Source organism: Protomyctophum parallelum (assembly GCF_964188405.1).
Source record: "Protomyctophum parallelum genome assembly, chromosome: 1".
Taxonomy (NCBI): Eukaryota; Metazoa; Chordata; class Actinopteri; order Myctophiformes; family Myctophidae; genus Protomyctophum; species Protomyctophum parallelum.
This window is the reverse complement of record NC_139697.1, coordinates 20358868-20377094: the sequence shown is the minus strand read 5'-3', so window position 1 is coordinate 20377094 and position 18227 is coordinate 20358868. Positions and strand designations below refer to the sequence as shown.

At 44.4% G+C, this 18227-nt stretch overlaps 1 protein-coding gene across 1 annotated transcript in view; it reads right to left on the bottom strand.

Moving 5' to 3' along the window:
• Positions 1 to 474: 474 nt before the first annotated feature.
• The window catches only part of rftn1a (raftlin, lipid raft linker 1a), a 47247-nt gene continuing 29494 nt past the window's right edge, over positions 475 to 18227 (bottom strand). Inside the window, exons 4-10 of the mRNA XM_083769639.1 lie at positions 15742 to 15850; positions 10492 to 11260; positions 9744 to 9947; positions 4120 to 4229; positions 3065 to 3168; positions 1456 to 1531; positions 475 to 1120 (exon numbers count right to left, since the gene is read on the bottom strand). Of these exons, the coding sequence (XP_083625765.1) occupies positions 695 to 1120; positions 1456 to 1531; positions 3065 to 3168; positions 4120 to 4229; positions 9744 to 9947; positions 10492 to 11260; positions 15742 to 15850 (1798 nt within the window). The 3' untranslated portion in view covers positions 475 to 694. The remainder of the gene's footprint in view (positions 1121 to 1455; positions 1532 to 3064; positions 3169 to 4119; positions 4230 to 9743; positions 9948 to 10491; positions 11261 to 15741; positions 15851 to 18227) is intronic.

Below are 18227 nucleotides of genomic sequence, written 5' to 3'. Positions count from 1 at the left end.
CATGCGTGCGTGCGTACGTGCGTGCGTCGCAAACTCAAAATGTCAGTTTATGACCAGATGTAATTTCCTGGGCTGGGGTCTAGTAGGACTATAGTAAATAACAATAAAGAAATTGCTGTAAAATATTGTGTAAAAAAATAATAATAAAAAAATAAAAATAAAATAGCTAAAATCGTTAGCAAACAAAAAACAAACACTCATCTTTTACATTCTCTAATAACTACCTAAAACATGAACCTTGGTTGAAAAAGTACAGTGGTTGAGTAAAGCAGTTATTTTCCACCACTGTTAGACAGCTAGGACAAAGGAGGCGTACTGTAAGTGAGTGACACAGGGTGAGACAAGACAACTCACAAATTCCACCTTACAGTATCATAGACCACTTATCACCGTGATGAAGTTGTACACAAAACAGACTCAACCTTTGTAATAGGAAGCATGTATTCAATAGCATACATTGAAATTAGTCTGTTCAGTTTGCTTACGAGCTTATAGACTAGACTCAGTAGACAGCGATAGAAAGCCCACTCTTGAACTCATGATTGTGTGCGTGTGTGTGTGTGTGCGTGTGTGTGCGTGCGTGCGTGCGTGCAAATGTATTTCCCCAGGATAGAGAGATCAATGCCTATATCGTCTCTTCCATTTTTAAGACATTTTAGATCTACTCTGTGTTTAGCTTCCCCGTGTCGCTAGATCAACAGACGCCAGAAAAGAGCGCTCTTTCGCTCAGCTGTCGCTTGATTCTCTCGTGCGTCTTCGCGTCCTCACCGTCTTCCTCTCTCTGGCACACGTCTGTCCATCTCACCGTCTTCTCCCTCTTGGCCGACGGGATCACGTCGATCTCGGTCTCCTCTTCTTCCTGGTTTCCGTGGCAAGCCCCGTCGTCCTCTGTGGGCGCTGACAAGTCCCTCGCAAAATCCACTTCACCGTCTCTCCGGGGGCTTGTTTCCTCTCTTCTCCCGCTGTCCCCCCCGTGCCTCACCTCTTCCCTCCCCTCCTCCTCTCTCGTGTCACTCCGCAGTCGCTCCATCTCCGTTTCTGTCGCGGGGGGCACGTTCTTTCTCTCCCTCTCCGGCGTCGCGTTTTTCTTTGCCTTGTTGCGACCCCTGAGGTTAAGCATCTGAAGAAGAAAAACAAGAGGCATTTAATGCTTTCTGCCTCTGAGCCGCATCTCTCTCATCCCTTCCATCTCCGCAGGAGCCTGACAAGACACTACAAAGCCCTTCAGCCTTTGATGCGTCCCTCCTGGTACAGTTTGAGGCAGACAACAGACTCTTTATCTATTATTAGACCTTTTCTGAAGTGTTCAAGTTGAGAGGATTTATATTTACAGTGGGCCCCATATTTAGCAACTTGATATTTTTGGTGACTTGAGCTGAGACATAGCCTAAAGACACACCAGGGGAGGAGTGACAGCTGTGTCAGGGAAAGTGGAAAGGCGAGGCGAACGCGTACCTTGAAGTCTTTTCTCTTGCGTTGCAGAGTTGGCCTCTGAAGAAAGAGGATCTGCTTTGTCGACAAACTGCCATCGCTGTAAGAGAAAGAGCGGCCACTTTTACCACGGTTATAATCTGAACAAGCTGGCATACACTGTACATTAGGGGTGTAATGATATAGTAACTGTATCGCAATATCAATTTAAAAATGTAAGTATATCGATATGTAAACAGCAAATATCGTATCGTATCGTTTGACTTTGTATCGTATCATTTTGCAATGGAAATAATCGGTATCGAATCGTTTTGCAATGGAAATAATCAATTTTAACATAGATACTAAGTGTACTTGTGCATTGTACTGTATTTAGCAATTTTAAGAAGAAAAAAGAAAAAGATGGGTTTAATTACTTTTACATTCCATATAGCTACACTTGGTCTATCGATAAATGTGTGTATTCTCTGTGTTCATGTCAAGGGACGGGTTTGTCCATATGTGTTAAAATATAATCTTTTTTTTGCTAAAGAATCACTGTGTTTACTTATTTATATCCATAATAATAAATCTCACCCTTTCAAAAACCTGCACTATCCACAGTTTCACACAGATTTTATGTATTTGCTGTATAGTTACTGTATCAATTTCAAATCATTGAAACGTATCGTATCGCCATAACGAACCAATACGGTAAATGTATCGTATCGTCAAACATGTATCATGATGCGTATTGTATCGCAGTTAAAATGTATCATTACACCCCTACTGTACTGTACATGCGGCTACTGAAGCTATTTCTATCCACGCTGCCGTGCACTATAGAGCAGAAGTACAGTATACAAGACGATAAGGTTTCTACAGACGCCGTGTTTGATCACAGCTCAGACAGACTATACAAAAACAATCTCACGTCGGGATGAACATTAAGATGCCAATCTGTCAGATGTAATGCCATCTGTTCTGCACATCCAGTCACAGCGTCAATCAGTGCTCGCTAAAGACTATGCACTACATGGAAACTACTATCGGGAAAAAATAACTTCGGCATCGGTTACTAGAGAAACAATAATTAGGCAAGTTCAATGCTGTTTTCGTTTACAGGCGTAAATCTAAATGCTGTATATGCAGAGTGGATTATCAATAGAGCGTCGCAGTCCCGGCCCCCCTACCAGGGCCCAGGAAATGATTCTCTCCGTTCATTTTCCTCATAGGCTTTTCAGAAAGTATTTATTCAAAGACGGTTACGCCGCGGACAAAGCCAACTCTTGTCGTGACAAATCAATACAAACACAATGTTTTGGGCCAAACAAAGAATTAGAAAGTATAAAAGAACAGCAGGTTTTTGTTGTTTTTCTTCTTTGTAATTGTTTGTTTGGTCCAAAATATTGTGTTCATTGTCATGATTTGTCACGACTGGAGTTTGGCTTTGTCCACGGCGTAACCGTCTTTAAAAAAATACTTTTTGAAATGTCTATGGGAAAAATGCATAATTGGGATTCACTTTTCCTGGGCCTGGCGTCGTCATGACAGGGGGCGGGACTGCGACGCTCTATTGTGTCAGGCTGGGGGACAAACCCTAAACTCAGAGTTGCAGCATTGCGGCGTTGTGATTCAGCATTATTGTGTATACCTGTTGGTCCTGACGATGGGTGTTGGCAACACACACATCAGCCTCCACCCGAAGGGAGCCAGAGACTGAAGGAGAGGGATATAGTCGGTCTTCACCACCACACCCTGGACAAGGAAAGAGACGGCCGCACAACACAACACTAGGGAAGGAGCTCGATACCCGAAACCCGAAAAAACCAGATAACTGAAGCTGATTGAGTACCCGTTATCAGTAAACTTTGGGTTTATCACGCCTGTTATTGAGCATATAGCGACCCATGACGACATGTTTAAACAATCAAGACATGCTGGCACAAACATGTCGGTCTAAAGGTGTATTGATACCAGCGCTGTCCAGGTAAACAAAATTACACTTTTAAGTGGTTCTGTTCAGAAAATGATAATTTTGTGGAATAATTCTTTCCACAAAATAATAGAAAATAGTACTGAGCATTAAAGTATGAGGTATAAAGTAGCAGCCTTGTGTTCCTAAAACAGAAAGATTGGGTATTGGGTAAGACTGACGTCATGTATCTTTCAGGACCTTTCACTGCTTTGTCCCAACCATTACTCTATGGCTCTGGTCTCAGCCACTGCGGTAGATCTTTTGACATTCTGTTTTTTTTTTTTTTTTTTTTTGTATGTTGCCACTACTGTTGGAGCAGCCATAAACTACACAGGTTCATCTCGATGTTCTGGGCATCTTTGTAATGTTAGTGTTAGTAAAAAGCAGGTAAAAGAGTAACGTTTGAGGCAGACTGACATCAGTCACTTTTCCATTTACTGTAGTAGAAGGAGGTGCAGGGAAACCGTAGATATGTCGTCTCCGCCTACAGGAAATATGTTGCCTGCGACCGCGAGACCCGTTTCTGAATCGGTCTATACACAGACCATACACACTGATTAACAGGCAGTAATCCAAAATACATGCACACGCACGCACGCACGCACACACACACACACTTACCACTTTCCCCTATCCCCACACGTATGCAACATGGTTGATTGAACAAAGCTTACGGCCTGCAATTGCAAAGTATATACTGTATCTGAATCCCGCCACGGATCGACACCTACATCAACAACCGTCCACTGCTCAACCACGATGGCGTCATAGGACGTGGCCACGGTCTCCTCGGCACAGCTCTGGAAGATGAACACGCCATCCACGGACAACACGCCATTGTCTGCATGCAAAGAGAGGAGGAAGAGTCAAAGAGAAATACAAATTACAAAAAAGTGCAAGTATTAGTATTTTTGGTGCCACGCACGCACGCACGCACGCACGCACGCACGCACACACACACACACACACACACACACACACACACACACACACACACACACACACACACACACACACACACACACACACACACACACACACACACACACACACACACACACACACACACACACACACACACAGGCCTTTGACATGGGCTTGTATTCTGTCTATTATGTTGCTGTAAGCCTTGCTACATAGCTATAGCATGTCGCTGCCCTAAATACAGGGTGATTAGCTGATGAAAACAATGGCATTTCAATACAGACTCTCAAAATGGGTGCATTCCCTTTAAATTGTGATGGCACATAATTGGCGCGGTTATTTCGTGCATTTATTTGTAACAACTAACCTCTCAAGGGATATGTGTTGATCCCCACACATGTTGAAAATGACTCAGCTTTTTAAATTGTGGACACAATATTGGCGTCATTTTCTGTACATGTATTTATAACAACCTCCGTGTGTTAAAATGTGTTACTGTCTGTGTTGATCCCCACACATGTTGAAAATGACTCAGTGGTTCAGTGGTTAAGCAGTTCCTTATAGATACTTGCCTCAGCCACTAGAGTTAACATTGTTATGAAAGACCCATTGTGCTGTCTCTCATCAATGTTATCATGCTAATGGCTGTAGACCTTTATCTTATCTATAGCATGCACGCACGCACGCACGCACGCACACACACACACACACACACACACACACACACACACACAGGACGGACGGCCAGAGGCAAACACATAATCTCCGCCTTCCGGTGTTTCTGGCCTGGTGGAGATAATGACATAACGTACTGTACAAGACAGTGGTTTTCAACCCGTTTCATATCAAGGTCCATTATTGATTTGATGACATTTAGACTCTCACGCCCCAAGACTTTGGATATTTGGTGTGGTTGGATAGATTTTTTCCACAATTCTATGCTGCATTGATGTTGGTACCGTTGGGAGAGCAGTCAAACATTGAGATTTTACACTCTCCAGAGTTAAAGATCTATAAGGGTCTATTTGGTTACCAACTCTCCATCATTTAGCATGGGGACCACCTGGAACCCTCTCAAGGACCACTGGTGGTCCCCGGACCGCTGGTCGAGAACCACTGAGTCGTGAGAGACAATTGGAACCTATAGAGACAGAGGAAGATACTTGTGATTCTGAGAGGAGTTAAAAGCTCAACTCCCCTTTCAAATCTCTTAAGAATTGATCCCCAATCCTCTGGGCTTAGACCTACTCATATCACGGCTGACTGAACAGGGACTTTGGCTGTAAGACACGGATTTAAAACACGCATCACCCACACATGTCATCCATCACCCCAACCGCAGCCTGAACAACTATCAAACAACATACGTTATTATAGTATTTCCGTATTGAGACAGACAATAGGACAGCTGAGTGGGAGACAGTGAAGAGGAGGCATAAGATGAAGGCTCCGGTAGGTGGGGTTCAATCCGAATACCAACAAAGTCGCCCTTTTTAGCTCTATAATTTTTATCCCACGATTTTGTAACCCATTTTTCACCCCTGTGTCAATTATCGAATGTGATCCTGGGCTCTACACACCCTCCGCCAACCTAGTCCCCAGCATATATGGGGGAGATGGGGAGAGCAACGGACTTGAACTCATGCTTCCTTCATGCCTGAGTGTCCAAGTTGCTCCTTTACACCTGACAGAGGGGAGTTTCCCTGGTTGGAAGGAACACGTTATTCCAACCAGTTTCTTTCCCCTCCATCAGGCGTCCCGGCTGGCCAGGGGGAGGCAGTTTAGAGACCAGGATTACTGCATGTGTTTTGTGAGAGTACCTACCCTAGGGGACACGGGGAGAACATGCAAACTCTACACAGAAAGGCCCTTTCGCCAACCCCGCCTCGCACTGATGACGCGGAGGAGGAAACACGCCGCCAGCACCCACAGCATCCAGAGCAGCCTTTTTACCAACTGAAACTCACTCAGCCTGAACTGCTCAGCCTGGTATTCCTAAAGTAGCCTAAGTAGATTATGCTTAAACGGTTAAACCTAATTCCTAACCTTAACCTCAGTAAAACGCTGCCTTAAACCCTTATTTCTTATTCTCAATAAAACAAAATAAAGAATACAAGAACCACCGCACTGAGAGCGGTCGGCAGGAAAAAAATGAGGGTGAGATGGATTATGGACGACGGTACCCGTTATCTTCAATCCTTGGCAGGTTTCTGCGGGTCTGAAGACAACCACCATCCAAGGGAATCTTACCACTACCACATATTCTGTTCTAGCCCATTTTGACCGGAGATCAGATTCAAAAAACGTCTTCTACATCCTGACAGTTTTCTGAAAAAGCTATGTTTCTATGTCAGTCATTCTTCGATTTTTCAATAGCTAAAGCATAACATAATGCTAACACCAAAAGTGAAGAGAATACTTTGGTGGTCAAAGGAAGGCCATGTTTATCGGTCTACTGACTTAATGTTGTTGTTAGTAGCTAAAGAACAGCTCTGTTTAGATGAGAGGGTTGCGGTTGCGTCATTGAGGGGGGGGGGGGGGGCAGAAACTGAGCGCTCGAGCGCTAGTCTAGCAGAGCTGGAGTGTGAGAAGTAGTTTTAAATACATCGTTTTCACCAAGAGCGCCGCAAATATCGACAATCTTAGGTATTATATTCAACATGACAAGTGTTAACAAGGTATCCGAAAATAACCTGTGACAGACATGTCTTCTTTCATTTGTCTGCATCGATTATGTTTTACAAAGGTCACGGTCATTAAAAAAATGATGTTGTTGTTCATGCCTTCATTGCCTTGTCTACTCGACTCCCATAGATTCCACTAGTGCATTGGGTCAACTTCCGGTCCAGGGCTTTGTCACACTTCGGCTCCCCATCTATGCTCCCCATAGCCGCCAGGGGCCACCATTAGACCGGCCGCATGTCGTTAACCCATTCTGACCTGAGATCAGATTCTAAAAATGTCTTCTACATCCTGACATGTTTTCTGAAAAAGCTATGTTTCTATGTCAGTGGTTCTTCGATTTTTCCAAAAATAGCAGACCTACAAGCTCGTAGTGCGCCACTCGGTGGCGCGCTATGAGCTTGTAGATCTGCTATTTTTAAATAGCTAAAGCATAGCATAATGCTAACACCAAAATGGGTTAACTCTGTCGCAATTCAATCAGTGTTGATTTTGGCAGCAAATTTTGATTTTAGTTTAGTCATTTCATTTAGTTTGTCATTTCTAGTCACCTGACACCTTGACTAAATCTCCAGTTGATTTAGTCGACTAAAATGCATTTTGGCGAGCCATGATGGCGTCGTAATGACTGATATTACACTTGCTGAAAATAGCAGATCTGCAAGCTTATACGAGCTTATACTGTAGATATACTGCTATTTTCATTATGCAACAAAGCATATTTGTCTTTTACTTTAATCTACTGGATCTCTTGTCCACTAGTCCACAGTCTAGTTTTAATTTGTTGACGAAATTGTCAATATATTTAGTCATAGCTTAGTTTTTATTTTTGTTTTAACTCAGTTTTCTCCAGTGAAAAAAGGCAGTCGACAAACATTTTCCATCATAGTTATAGTCGACAAAATCAACACTGAATTCGATGGCTCTGGAATGGAAGACAGTCAGAGGCACCAGGAAGGAACTGGACTGAAAAGGGGGAGGGGCCAAACCCGAGTTCCTGTTTAAGACAAAAAAGGAGGTCGTGCCTCCAGAGGCACAACCTTTTTTTTTTTTTCTTCACAGCGAATGGGTTCCCAGATTGAGGTCACTGTGTGTGCCATTCTCATGGAGTGTGATACCAGAGGATCGCCTGGAGGTAATTTAATTACATCTGACACAAATGTCCACTCGGACTCAAGTGATGAACTGAATAGAATTTGTCAAGGTCAAGGTCACTATGACCTTAGTCACAACTCACAACACATTAAAACATTAAATTGTTTCAAATTCTTCCGTTACATGAGTCTGGACAGACATGGAGGTAGACTGTGGTTGGAAGAAGCATACAGCCATGATGGGGCATAGTATTATGTTTGTTTCATGCATAGATAACATATAGATGCCTCATTGGCCACTGCAGTTCATTGGTGTCTCCAATAAAGGCAGGGAGTCAAGCGGAAGTGCAGTGCTGAAGGATTATTTTTTTAAACTAATCTTTATAACAGTCATGACAATACATTACAATACAAAACAAGACAAACAAACAACAAAGTTATTAATACAACAATACAACGTCAGAGCCAGGGGGGGGGGGATTACTAACAGAAAACATTAAAGAGTGAACACAAAGCAACAGTTCTCCGCAGCTTTCTTATTTAGAAGAGCTGCAGTGCAGTATTGATACTTCTACATTTCTACACTACAAGTACAACATTTGAGTACTTCTTTTCCACCACTGGACACCACCACTATAGCCAAGCAACCAATGCTAGAACAAGAGATTGAAATTGATTGATTGAAATGTTAATTTCACAGCATGCAGAACGGGTACATATCAAAACGAAAGCATGAGTCAATACGAAAACTGTTACTGTGGACGACACCACGATTAACCCATTTTGACCTGAGCTCAGATTCTAAAAATGTCTTCTACATCCTGACAGTTTTCTGAAAAAGCTATGTCGTTCTTAGATTTTTCAAAAATAGCAGACCTACAAGCTCTTAGCGCGCTAGCCTGGTTAATAAACCAGACTAATATCGCACGGACCGCAGGATATTAGTCTGGGGAGGCTCAGCTTGGATTTCATTTCCAGGGGAGCGGGTTGAAACATTTTCTCTTTGACGCAATTGGCCAGAGCTACTGTCAGTCAAAGGTCTCAAGCATACACTGACACGAAACAAGACAGGAACGCCCAAAAACGTCACATCCGGTTTTTTACCCTGGGCAGAATTTTCTATGGCTGCCAATGCAACCTTTTCCAATCCTTAATCACATACGGACAAACATGCGGAGGTAACGTGCCTTGTCCACGGGCAACAGATCTTTCAACGTATGGCATTGCAAATACGTTTGATAATCGCTACTCTGCGCAATATTGTTTTGGAAATGCCGCAAATTGCATTGCAGTGAACGAGAGCAAATCACAACTTACCCTGGGGGTGGTGACTCCGCCCTGAATACGCGTTTTCGTGTCAGTGTATTGAAAGTCACTGTACCAAAGCCCGCCCATATTGCATACCGTGTCCCAATTGGCCGCCCCATTTCTCTGGTGTAGGAAATGGGCGTACAATTGAGCCTCTCCAGACCGTAATCCGCCGGCAGGCAATTTATTTTTGCCAACGGCTGATTCGGTCTGGTTAATTAACCAGGCTATTAGCGCGCCACTCGGTGGCGCGCTATGAGCCAAAATGGTTTAAGCATTGCACTTGTTTACAACAGGGTCCGCCATGTTCAATTCATCAGGACATTTGGAGACGACGTCGTACATACCACTGTTTTCCACCAGGTGGAAGAAACCGTCGACGAGGTGAGCGCCGCTGGTGAAGTGCTGAGTCATGTGGTCCAGCCAGTGGGCGTCGACCTCAGTGGCCAGCCCCGCCTCCTTTAGTATGCGCAGCGGAACCCTGAGCGAATAGAACCTCAGAGAACTGTCCGTTTCCTCCATGTGGTTGTAAAGGGCAAAGAGCTGCAACCCTGGGGGTGTGTGTGTGTGCACGAACGCGCACGCACGCACGCGCACACAGACACACACACACACACACACACACACACACACACACACACACACACGGCATGGAAGAAGATAAGTTATAGACATATTACAGACGTCATGACTGTTATAGAAGAGATAACAAAAAAAGAAAACTTGCACATACAGATTTGCATCAAAATAAAATAATTGGATATTTATATTATTATTGACATTATTTATATTGATCAAAAGTCAACTGGAAAGGAGCCAGCTCAGGTGGTTGGGGCCTCTGGTTAGGATTCTTCTCGGGTGTCTCCTAAAGGGAGGTCCTCGAGGCAAGTCCCGCTGGGAGGAGACCCCGGGGGCAAACACATCGACTCACTGGCAATGGAACGTCTCGGGATCCCCCAGGAGGAAGTCACTAATGTTGCTCTGGAGAGGGACGTCTGGAACACTCTGATGGAGCTCTTGCCCCCCGCGACCCGACTACGGATAAGCGGTTGAAGATGGATGGATGGATGGATGAAAAGTAAACTCGCCACTTACTTGCCTGCCCCGGAGGCGACGTCACGTTCTTCTTCTCTTTCTCGGAACTCTTAAGTCGTATGTGGTTGTTGTTATTGTGGGTCAGACTGGCGCTGGTCTCGTTGGACTCCGTTGGTCCGTGGCTGCTGTGGTTCAGCAGAGGAGAGCTGGCCCAGCTCTCCGAGCTCCAGCATCGCCTCAGCTCCCCGTCGACGCCTGCCGGGTCTGGACCGAGATATGTCTCTCGAGTCGAGTCTCCGAGCTTAGGTTCGGCATCCGTCGGCTCTGGTGGTGGTGGTGGACTGGGAGACCACGACCGATCCCCTTGAACTTGAACTGGGTTTTTGTCCTGCGCCTGCAGGCGCGCAGCGGGGCCCGTCGGTCCCCCGGGGCAGACATCCAAGGTATGGATCAGAACATGGCTCCGCGTTTGTTCGGTCACTTCCTCCGACCCGAGCGGTTCCGAGTTCTGGACGGCTTTCAAGGGGTCCAGTACTCTGTCCTGCGTCGTGCACTGTTGTTCAGGACTCCGGTCGTGGTGGTCCGAGTGGTCCCGAGGTTCCGAGGGACGGCGCTCCGAAAGGTTCTGTTCGGGTTGTAAGACATCGCAGCGCGTTGGTTCTTCCGGACTGGCGCCGGCACTGAAGGGGTGCCTGTGTATGGGGGAGGGGCTGGAGTGCAGGGAGGACAGCTCGTCGGTTTCCCAGGGGCCCAGGAAACAGGGGGGGCCCCCACCGGGCTGCTGGAGGAAGCCCACGAACATCACTCCTTGCTCTGCCATGTCCTGGATCTGCAGAGGTCAGCACGCGCACACACACACGCGCACACACACACACACACACACAGCAGATGTCACAATCACTGGAGGTGACTATAGACCGATTCACAGAGGGTTTCCTGGGTGCGGCCATTACTGAGGTGTACCATTAAGCGCAACAGCACTGATTAGCTACACCTGGCCTACGGAGCACCTGCTCCATGGATTATACCTCAGTAATGGCCGCGCCCAGGACTAGCCTGGTTAATAAACCAGACTAATATCGCACGGACGGCGGGATATTAGTCTGGGGAGGCTCAGCTTGGATTTCATTTCCAGGGAAACATTTTCTCTTTGACGCAATTGGTCAGAGCTACTGTCAGTCAAAGGTCTCAAGCATTGAAAGTCACTGTACCAAAGCCCGCCCATATTGCATACCGTGTCCCGATTGGCCGCCCCATTTCTCTGGTGTAGGAAATGGGCGTACAATTGAGCCTCTCCAGACCGAAATCCGCCGGCAGGCAATTTTTTTTTGCCAACGGCTGATTCGGTCTGGTTTATTAACCCTTGGCCTACAATTCACGGAAAAAACGGAATTAATCGAAAAATCTAAACCTCCCGTTAACGGGAAAAAACGGAATGACAATCAATATCAGTTATCGCGGGGTCAAAAGAGCAAAAATTAATATTTTTTCGCTAATATCACTAATGTTGGATGTAATTTACCAAAAAACGGCCGAAATCCGCGTGATCGTGCGCTATCGTGCACGCGCGCCGTCTCTATGTGCGTCGCTGTAAAAATGTGATATTTTGCGATCTTTTGGGGTTGATTTGAGGTTAATTTGACTTAGTTATGAAAAATATAGCATTAGCTTAGCAATCCGGACCAGCCAAGCTATTGACTAGGGTCAAAATACTACAGGATGTTGTTGATCGTTGAACCGGAAGTGACTTAGGAAGATCCGTCTATTTTAGCCAAAATCAGCATAATGATGCTTTCCCGCCATCTGGTGGCGAATCGAGAGAATACATTTGCAATGAATGAAAAAAAAAAAACATCTCTTCAATCCACCAGATCTTTCTTGTATGTTAAAACGATGAATTAAAAATATGCCAATTTGTTACCCAAACAAAAAAATTGGGACTGGCAGTACAAGGGTTAACCAGGCTAGCCCAGGGCACCCCTCTGTGAATCGGTTTATAGGATCACTCTCTCCACTGGACCATGGCCATGCAGGTTCCAGGCAGTGTTGATTTCGTCGACTATACTATGACGCAAAAACGTTCGTCAATTTTTTTTCACTGACAAAAATGTAATGGAAACTGAATGAAAACTAAACTATGATGACTAAGACTATTGGGATGGGCTCGGCAGCTGTCTTGTGGCGTCATCACAGAAACGTCCAGGAAGTCAGCAATGCCCAGACGCTTTGTTTGAAACGTACTGTATGCATTGGCCCATTCATTAATAATGATTGGCATTGGCAGGGGAAAGGTATCCTGGTAAAACCACTCCCCCTGCTTGACAACATTTGCATTCTGCCAGAAGGGAGAGTCTGGTGTCTCTCGGGGCAGAGACGATGTACTCCGGACCAAATCAGACCGGAGCGATATGCAGCCGTATGCGGCCGCTAGAGGCGGGATCAACGCGTGACTGATGACATAATAGAGGCATGGTTTTCCCATCAGGACACGCCCCCCTCATCTAGACTGAGCGGCAAAACATTGAGCAGCATGGAGTGTTGGAGTTTGGAAGCGCTCGTTGGAAATCACTCAACCGTCCTGCCGTACCACCTGTTTCTAAATGTCACATTATAATGCAGGAGGCAGCGAAATGTTGTGTCATTGAAAACAAGCACTTCCAAACTCTGACAATAATCAAATGCAGGGCATTTCTTGACAGAAAGTAGCTCATATAACGTTTCTATGGTGGATTTTTATGAAACAAAAACTTTGCAGATAGAAAGATGATAATTCAAGCTTTTTGAACAGCTGCAATGTTGGTGAGTTTAACATTGTTTAACGCAATCAGACAGGACTTTTCTGTTTGGATGAATGGTCTGGCAAGGCCAGAAAGTAGTTTTTTTGCCACTCAGTGGGCGTTCCCGCATAACTTCCAGGTACGATGATGTCACGCGCATATACCCTCTATTGAAGCGGTGCCACAGCACAAATGTAAACACAACCTAACAAGACTACAACTCCACTATTATGGAGATATCAGATTGTTTTCCCGCTGCTTCCGGTTCATCGTTTCTGCTTGAGAGATCCCAGATGCAGGCAGGAGGAGGAGGAGGAGGGAACTGGGGAACTCAATACTGCCGCCATCTGGCAGAGTCAGGTTAGGGGAAAAGGTGCATTGGACCGACGGAAGATAATTTCAGTATAAGTATAAAATTCTTATCTGGTCTTGAGAGGAATGCACCAATTTAAAATGCATATTACTGGGCGGTATTTCATGCAAAATAGCCCAAAATACTGTATAAATAGAGATAAAGAGACCTGCAGAATATAAATGATGTGGAGAGGTATGAAACCGTTTTGCTCAACATAATTTTTATGCATATACAACCTTGATATATATTGCCCATGTACTGGCAAATATACCCATTCACGCACGCACGCACGCACGCACACTCGGCAGAGCATATGTGTGTGCCACTCAAACCAAGAACCTGAAAGGTAAATCATAGACAATCTAAATTAAATAAGCAATTTAATCCAGAGAGAGAGAGAGAGAGAGAGAGAGAGAGAGAGAGAGAGAGGTGTACACAGACATAGTATCAATTTAACAATAGGTTACTGTATATTTGCTAACCACAGTGTGGCAAAAAAAGAGAGAAATTACACAGCCTCATTTACAGACAAACAAAGGATGACAAACCCAGTGTAGATGCAAAAGTAACAGCCCACCTAATCAGCCGCGAAGATCAAATATTCAAATGATCTCATTATCTCAATGTGCGTGCGTGCTTTGCGTGTGTGCTTTGCGTGCGTGTGTGTGTGTGTGTGTGTGTGTGTGTGTGTGTGTGTGTGTGTGTGTGCGTGCGCGCACCTCCCCCTGAGGCATGCTGGTGGTTAATTGTCAGTTGATATTTAGCATGACAGTCACAGACAGACTCAACAGAGAGAACAAACTAACAGTAGACAATAATGAGACACGTCGCTTTTAACGACACTTCACTATACACACACACACACGTGTGCATAATATGCAAGCAGGGACACTCGCACCCATGCATGCGCAGTCGCGCACACACACACACACACACACACACACACACAAACACACACACACACACACACACACACACAGACACACACAGAGCGACACACACACACACAGAGCGACACACCTGAGTATGTGAGAATGTCTGAGTGTATTTCAGGCAATGGAATGTGTCAAAATTAGCCAAAAATAAGTAATAATTCCAAATACAATAAAATACGCACGCACGCACACGCACACACACACACACCAGAATGAACCAGAAAAAATATATACAAAATAAGCTTGGAAAAGTCTACCCTGTTGTTTTATTTCTTAGCTATTGTCCATGCATATATTATTACTGCTTCAATGTGTGAAAAATAAAATAAAAAATGTTCCTTTCATGTACTCAACACATGCATGCATGCACAGCCGCCTGTCAATTCGTCTGTCATTTCATTCTGCTGTGGTTTGTTGGCGTGCTGTTATCACGGACCGTCTGGCAGCCAAGTGATCTGATTGGTTATTCATGTCACGGCCGCCGGAGCCTATCATATTATCGTCAGCGCATTGCATTTCCATCCAATCAGGTTTCACCCTTTGTACGCCCTGGGTGTTCAGATGCAAATCTATTCAATGGAGCACATTTTCATTTCCCATTGTGAGACTGTTGGTGGAGAGAAGTGCAGGTTTTTTTTCTTTTTTTACATGCGATAAATGTCAGCGATGATGCTGTGAATGGCAGGCAGCATTTCAATAGCCCCATCGCTGCATCCTTTCAATTCTTTATCTATGCTTCATGCTTTTGTTCCTTCGGCATTAATCATTGAGAGTATGGTGGGAATAGGACAGCTTTTTGGGCCCGGGTCTCTTTCTATAAGCGCAGTTACACTTTCTTGACTCGGTTGCTGTTTCAGAAAACAAGATTCTACCACAGGTCGTTTCGAGGAAGCAATCTGATTGGTTGAAACAGCCTTCTAGCCGTGGGTTAAACCAGCACCATTCACCACCTAATCAAAACAAAGAATTCAGCCGCTCTGTTCTCCCAGAGCGCTAGCAAACTCGGTGGCTATAGGCTAGCTAGTTTCTTGGGACATTTGTGGTCGTAGTGACTACATCTGTCATTAAAAAAAAATATTATTTTCTTAGTTTTAAGGGTAACTGTTGTAGAATTGCAATATTACACTCAAGGGTGTCATGTTGTAGTTCGGTGGTCACCTCACCACCGAAAACATTAGACTATGAATAACGCTTTTAGTGCCCCTTAAAAAAATGATAATACAAAATAAGACAAATAACTCACCCTCTTCACATAGTTCTGGATGGCCTCGGGGTCCGGGGCCTGGTGACCCGCCACGCACACGTCTGTCTCCAGGCGACGCCCGGCCCACTTCAGCTGACCCTTCTCCGAGCTACGGACGGAAGAAACGAAAAGAAGGTAAACATTTACCCAAGTACTGTACTTAACCCATTCTGACCTGAGATCAGATTCATACGAGGTTTCCACTGGACACACACTGGTCTGATGAACCCATTCTGACCTGAGATCAGATTCTAAAAATAGCAGACCTACAAGCTTGTAGCGCGCCACTCGGTGGCGCGCTATGAGCTTGTAGATCTGCTATTTTTCAATAGCTAAAGCATAACATGATGCTAACACCAAAGTGCAATGTTGAGGTGTATTTGCACTTTACTTGAGTATTATTTCCAATTTCCATTACTTTTCCCTTCTACTCCACTACATCATCAGAGGCAGATATTGAACTTTTACCTCCACTACATTTCAGGGATGTCTCGGTCACGTTTCTTTGCTCCCGATCCGATTCCGATCATTTAATTTTGAGTATCTATACCAGGGGTACTCAACTGGCGGAACGCGGTCCGCGACCGGACCGCGGACCACCTCTTTGCGGACCACCCAAAAAAGTTAAGTTAATAATATAAATAACATCAGATGGTACATTTCTCATGTGAAATTGCTGCAAAGGCCCCCAAAATGTCCCCCAAGGGCCCCCAAAATTCTGGCGCGCGCTATCCGCGCGCACAGTGTGGCCTGCCAGGGCGTATAACTCCCGGCCTGATTTGGAGTTCCACTCCGGGCCTGCACTCTGCACCCCATTATTGGTTGGGTGGAAGGCGATCTGATTTGTATAAGCTTGGCTTGACCATACTAAACGGGCATAGAGCCCCGCTCTCCGATGGACGCCGCGCATGGGACCGGACCTCGGTCTTATTAAAAAAAATATTTGTGGACCTTCATCATTTCTAGTTGAGGACCCCTGATCTATACCGTTGAATTTTCCCCGCAATTTTTCCCCGATCCGATATTAAAACTCTTTCAGCACCACCTGGTGGTCACCAGTTTAGGCTCTGAGTGCCAATTCTCCCATTATAAAGAAAGAAAGAATTTGTAATTATATTATGCATGTAATGTGCATGTCATCACCTATACACCAGATTAGAGGAATTTTCAAAATATGGTTGAAAATAAAAAATATATTTTCTTTAAAGGACCACTTCACCACTTTTCAACCTATCTTCATATAATAGGTCCTCAATAATAATCATGATAAAATGGCACGATTCTTTTCTACTCAGTCTGTGTCTCATAGGAGGGCTGTGGGCAGTTTAGATACCGTCTTCCAGTGACATCATCATTAGGCAGATTATTTTTTATACAAGATTTTTTTATAAAAATGTTTAGATTTTCATTATCGTGAGAACGATGGCTTCCATTTTCGCATTGCAACTTTTCAGGACTAGAAAGCCTGCAGTTTTTATTAGCTTGTATTCCCCATCGATGATGTCACTGGAAGACGGTGACTTAGATGAAATCTATTCAAGAGACTATGAATAAAACTAAAATCAAAATGTGATTAACAATGCTGTGAGAACCCAATGTTAAACAAGCAAGTGATGCAAGACTTACATGATGCAAGTACATTGCAAGTACAAGTACATGGCAGGTACATGAAATTGGAGCACTTCTGTATATCCATTGAGCTAGTGTCACGGTGTACCCTGATCTGGAAGTCAAATTTACATTCCTCATGCCTGCACATTCCACTGTGTACACTACGATATCCTAAATGAATACTTGGGAATTTATTGCAGTGAATTAATTCTGACAATTTGCACTGTGGCATTTATTTCCCCAGACATTATAGGGGTCAATGTAGTCTCACATAGCCAGACAACTATTCCACAATCTCCGAATACTGTATAGGCCTATAAAGTCTGGAACTACACCTGCTGAAATCAGTTTCAGTTTTTTTATTGAATCTTTTTATTTCTATTTCTGCTAAGCAGCCAGCTACAGTATATATGCTTAGATGATTTCGATTCATATTAGGATAAATGTGCCGATTGTAAAGACTAAACAGTGGGGGGGAGGAGGCTTCACTTCTTCTTTATATTTTACTCATGATAGAACTTTTGAAAATGGCGAATGAAGGCAACAGTCTGGCAACGCGAGTGTCAATGCAATTTAGCTCTCCTCCTGTATTGTCAGCTTATGGTCTTGCTGTTCTTGTTTCATCGCATTACCATACTGGTCTTTTGACTTGTCTTTTCCTTTACCTTGTCATAAGTCCTTTGTTGCATTACTACTTATATTTTGTCATTAGGCTAATGCAGAATTGGACAAATCACCATGCTCCGGGGGCCACCAGCCCCTCTATATATTCAGTTATCTAAATATTATTTTATCCCACGATTTTGTAACCCATTTTTCACCCCTGTGTCAATCATCTAATGTGATCCTGGGCTCTACACACCCTCCACCAACCT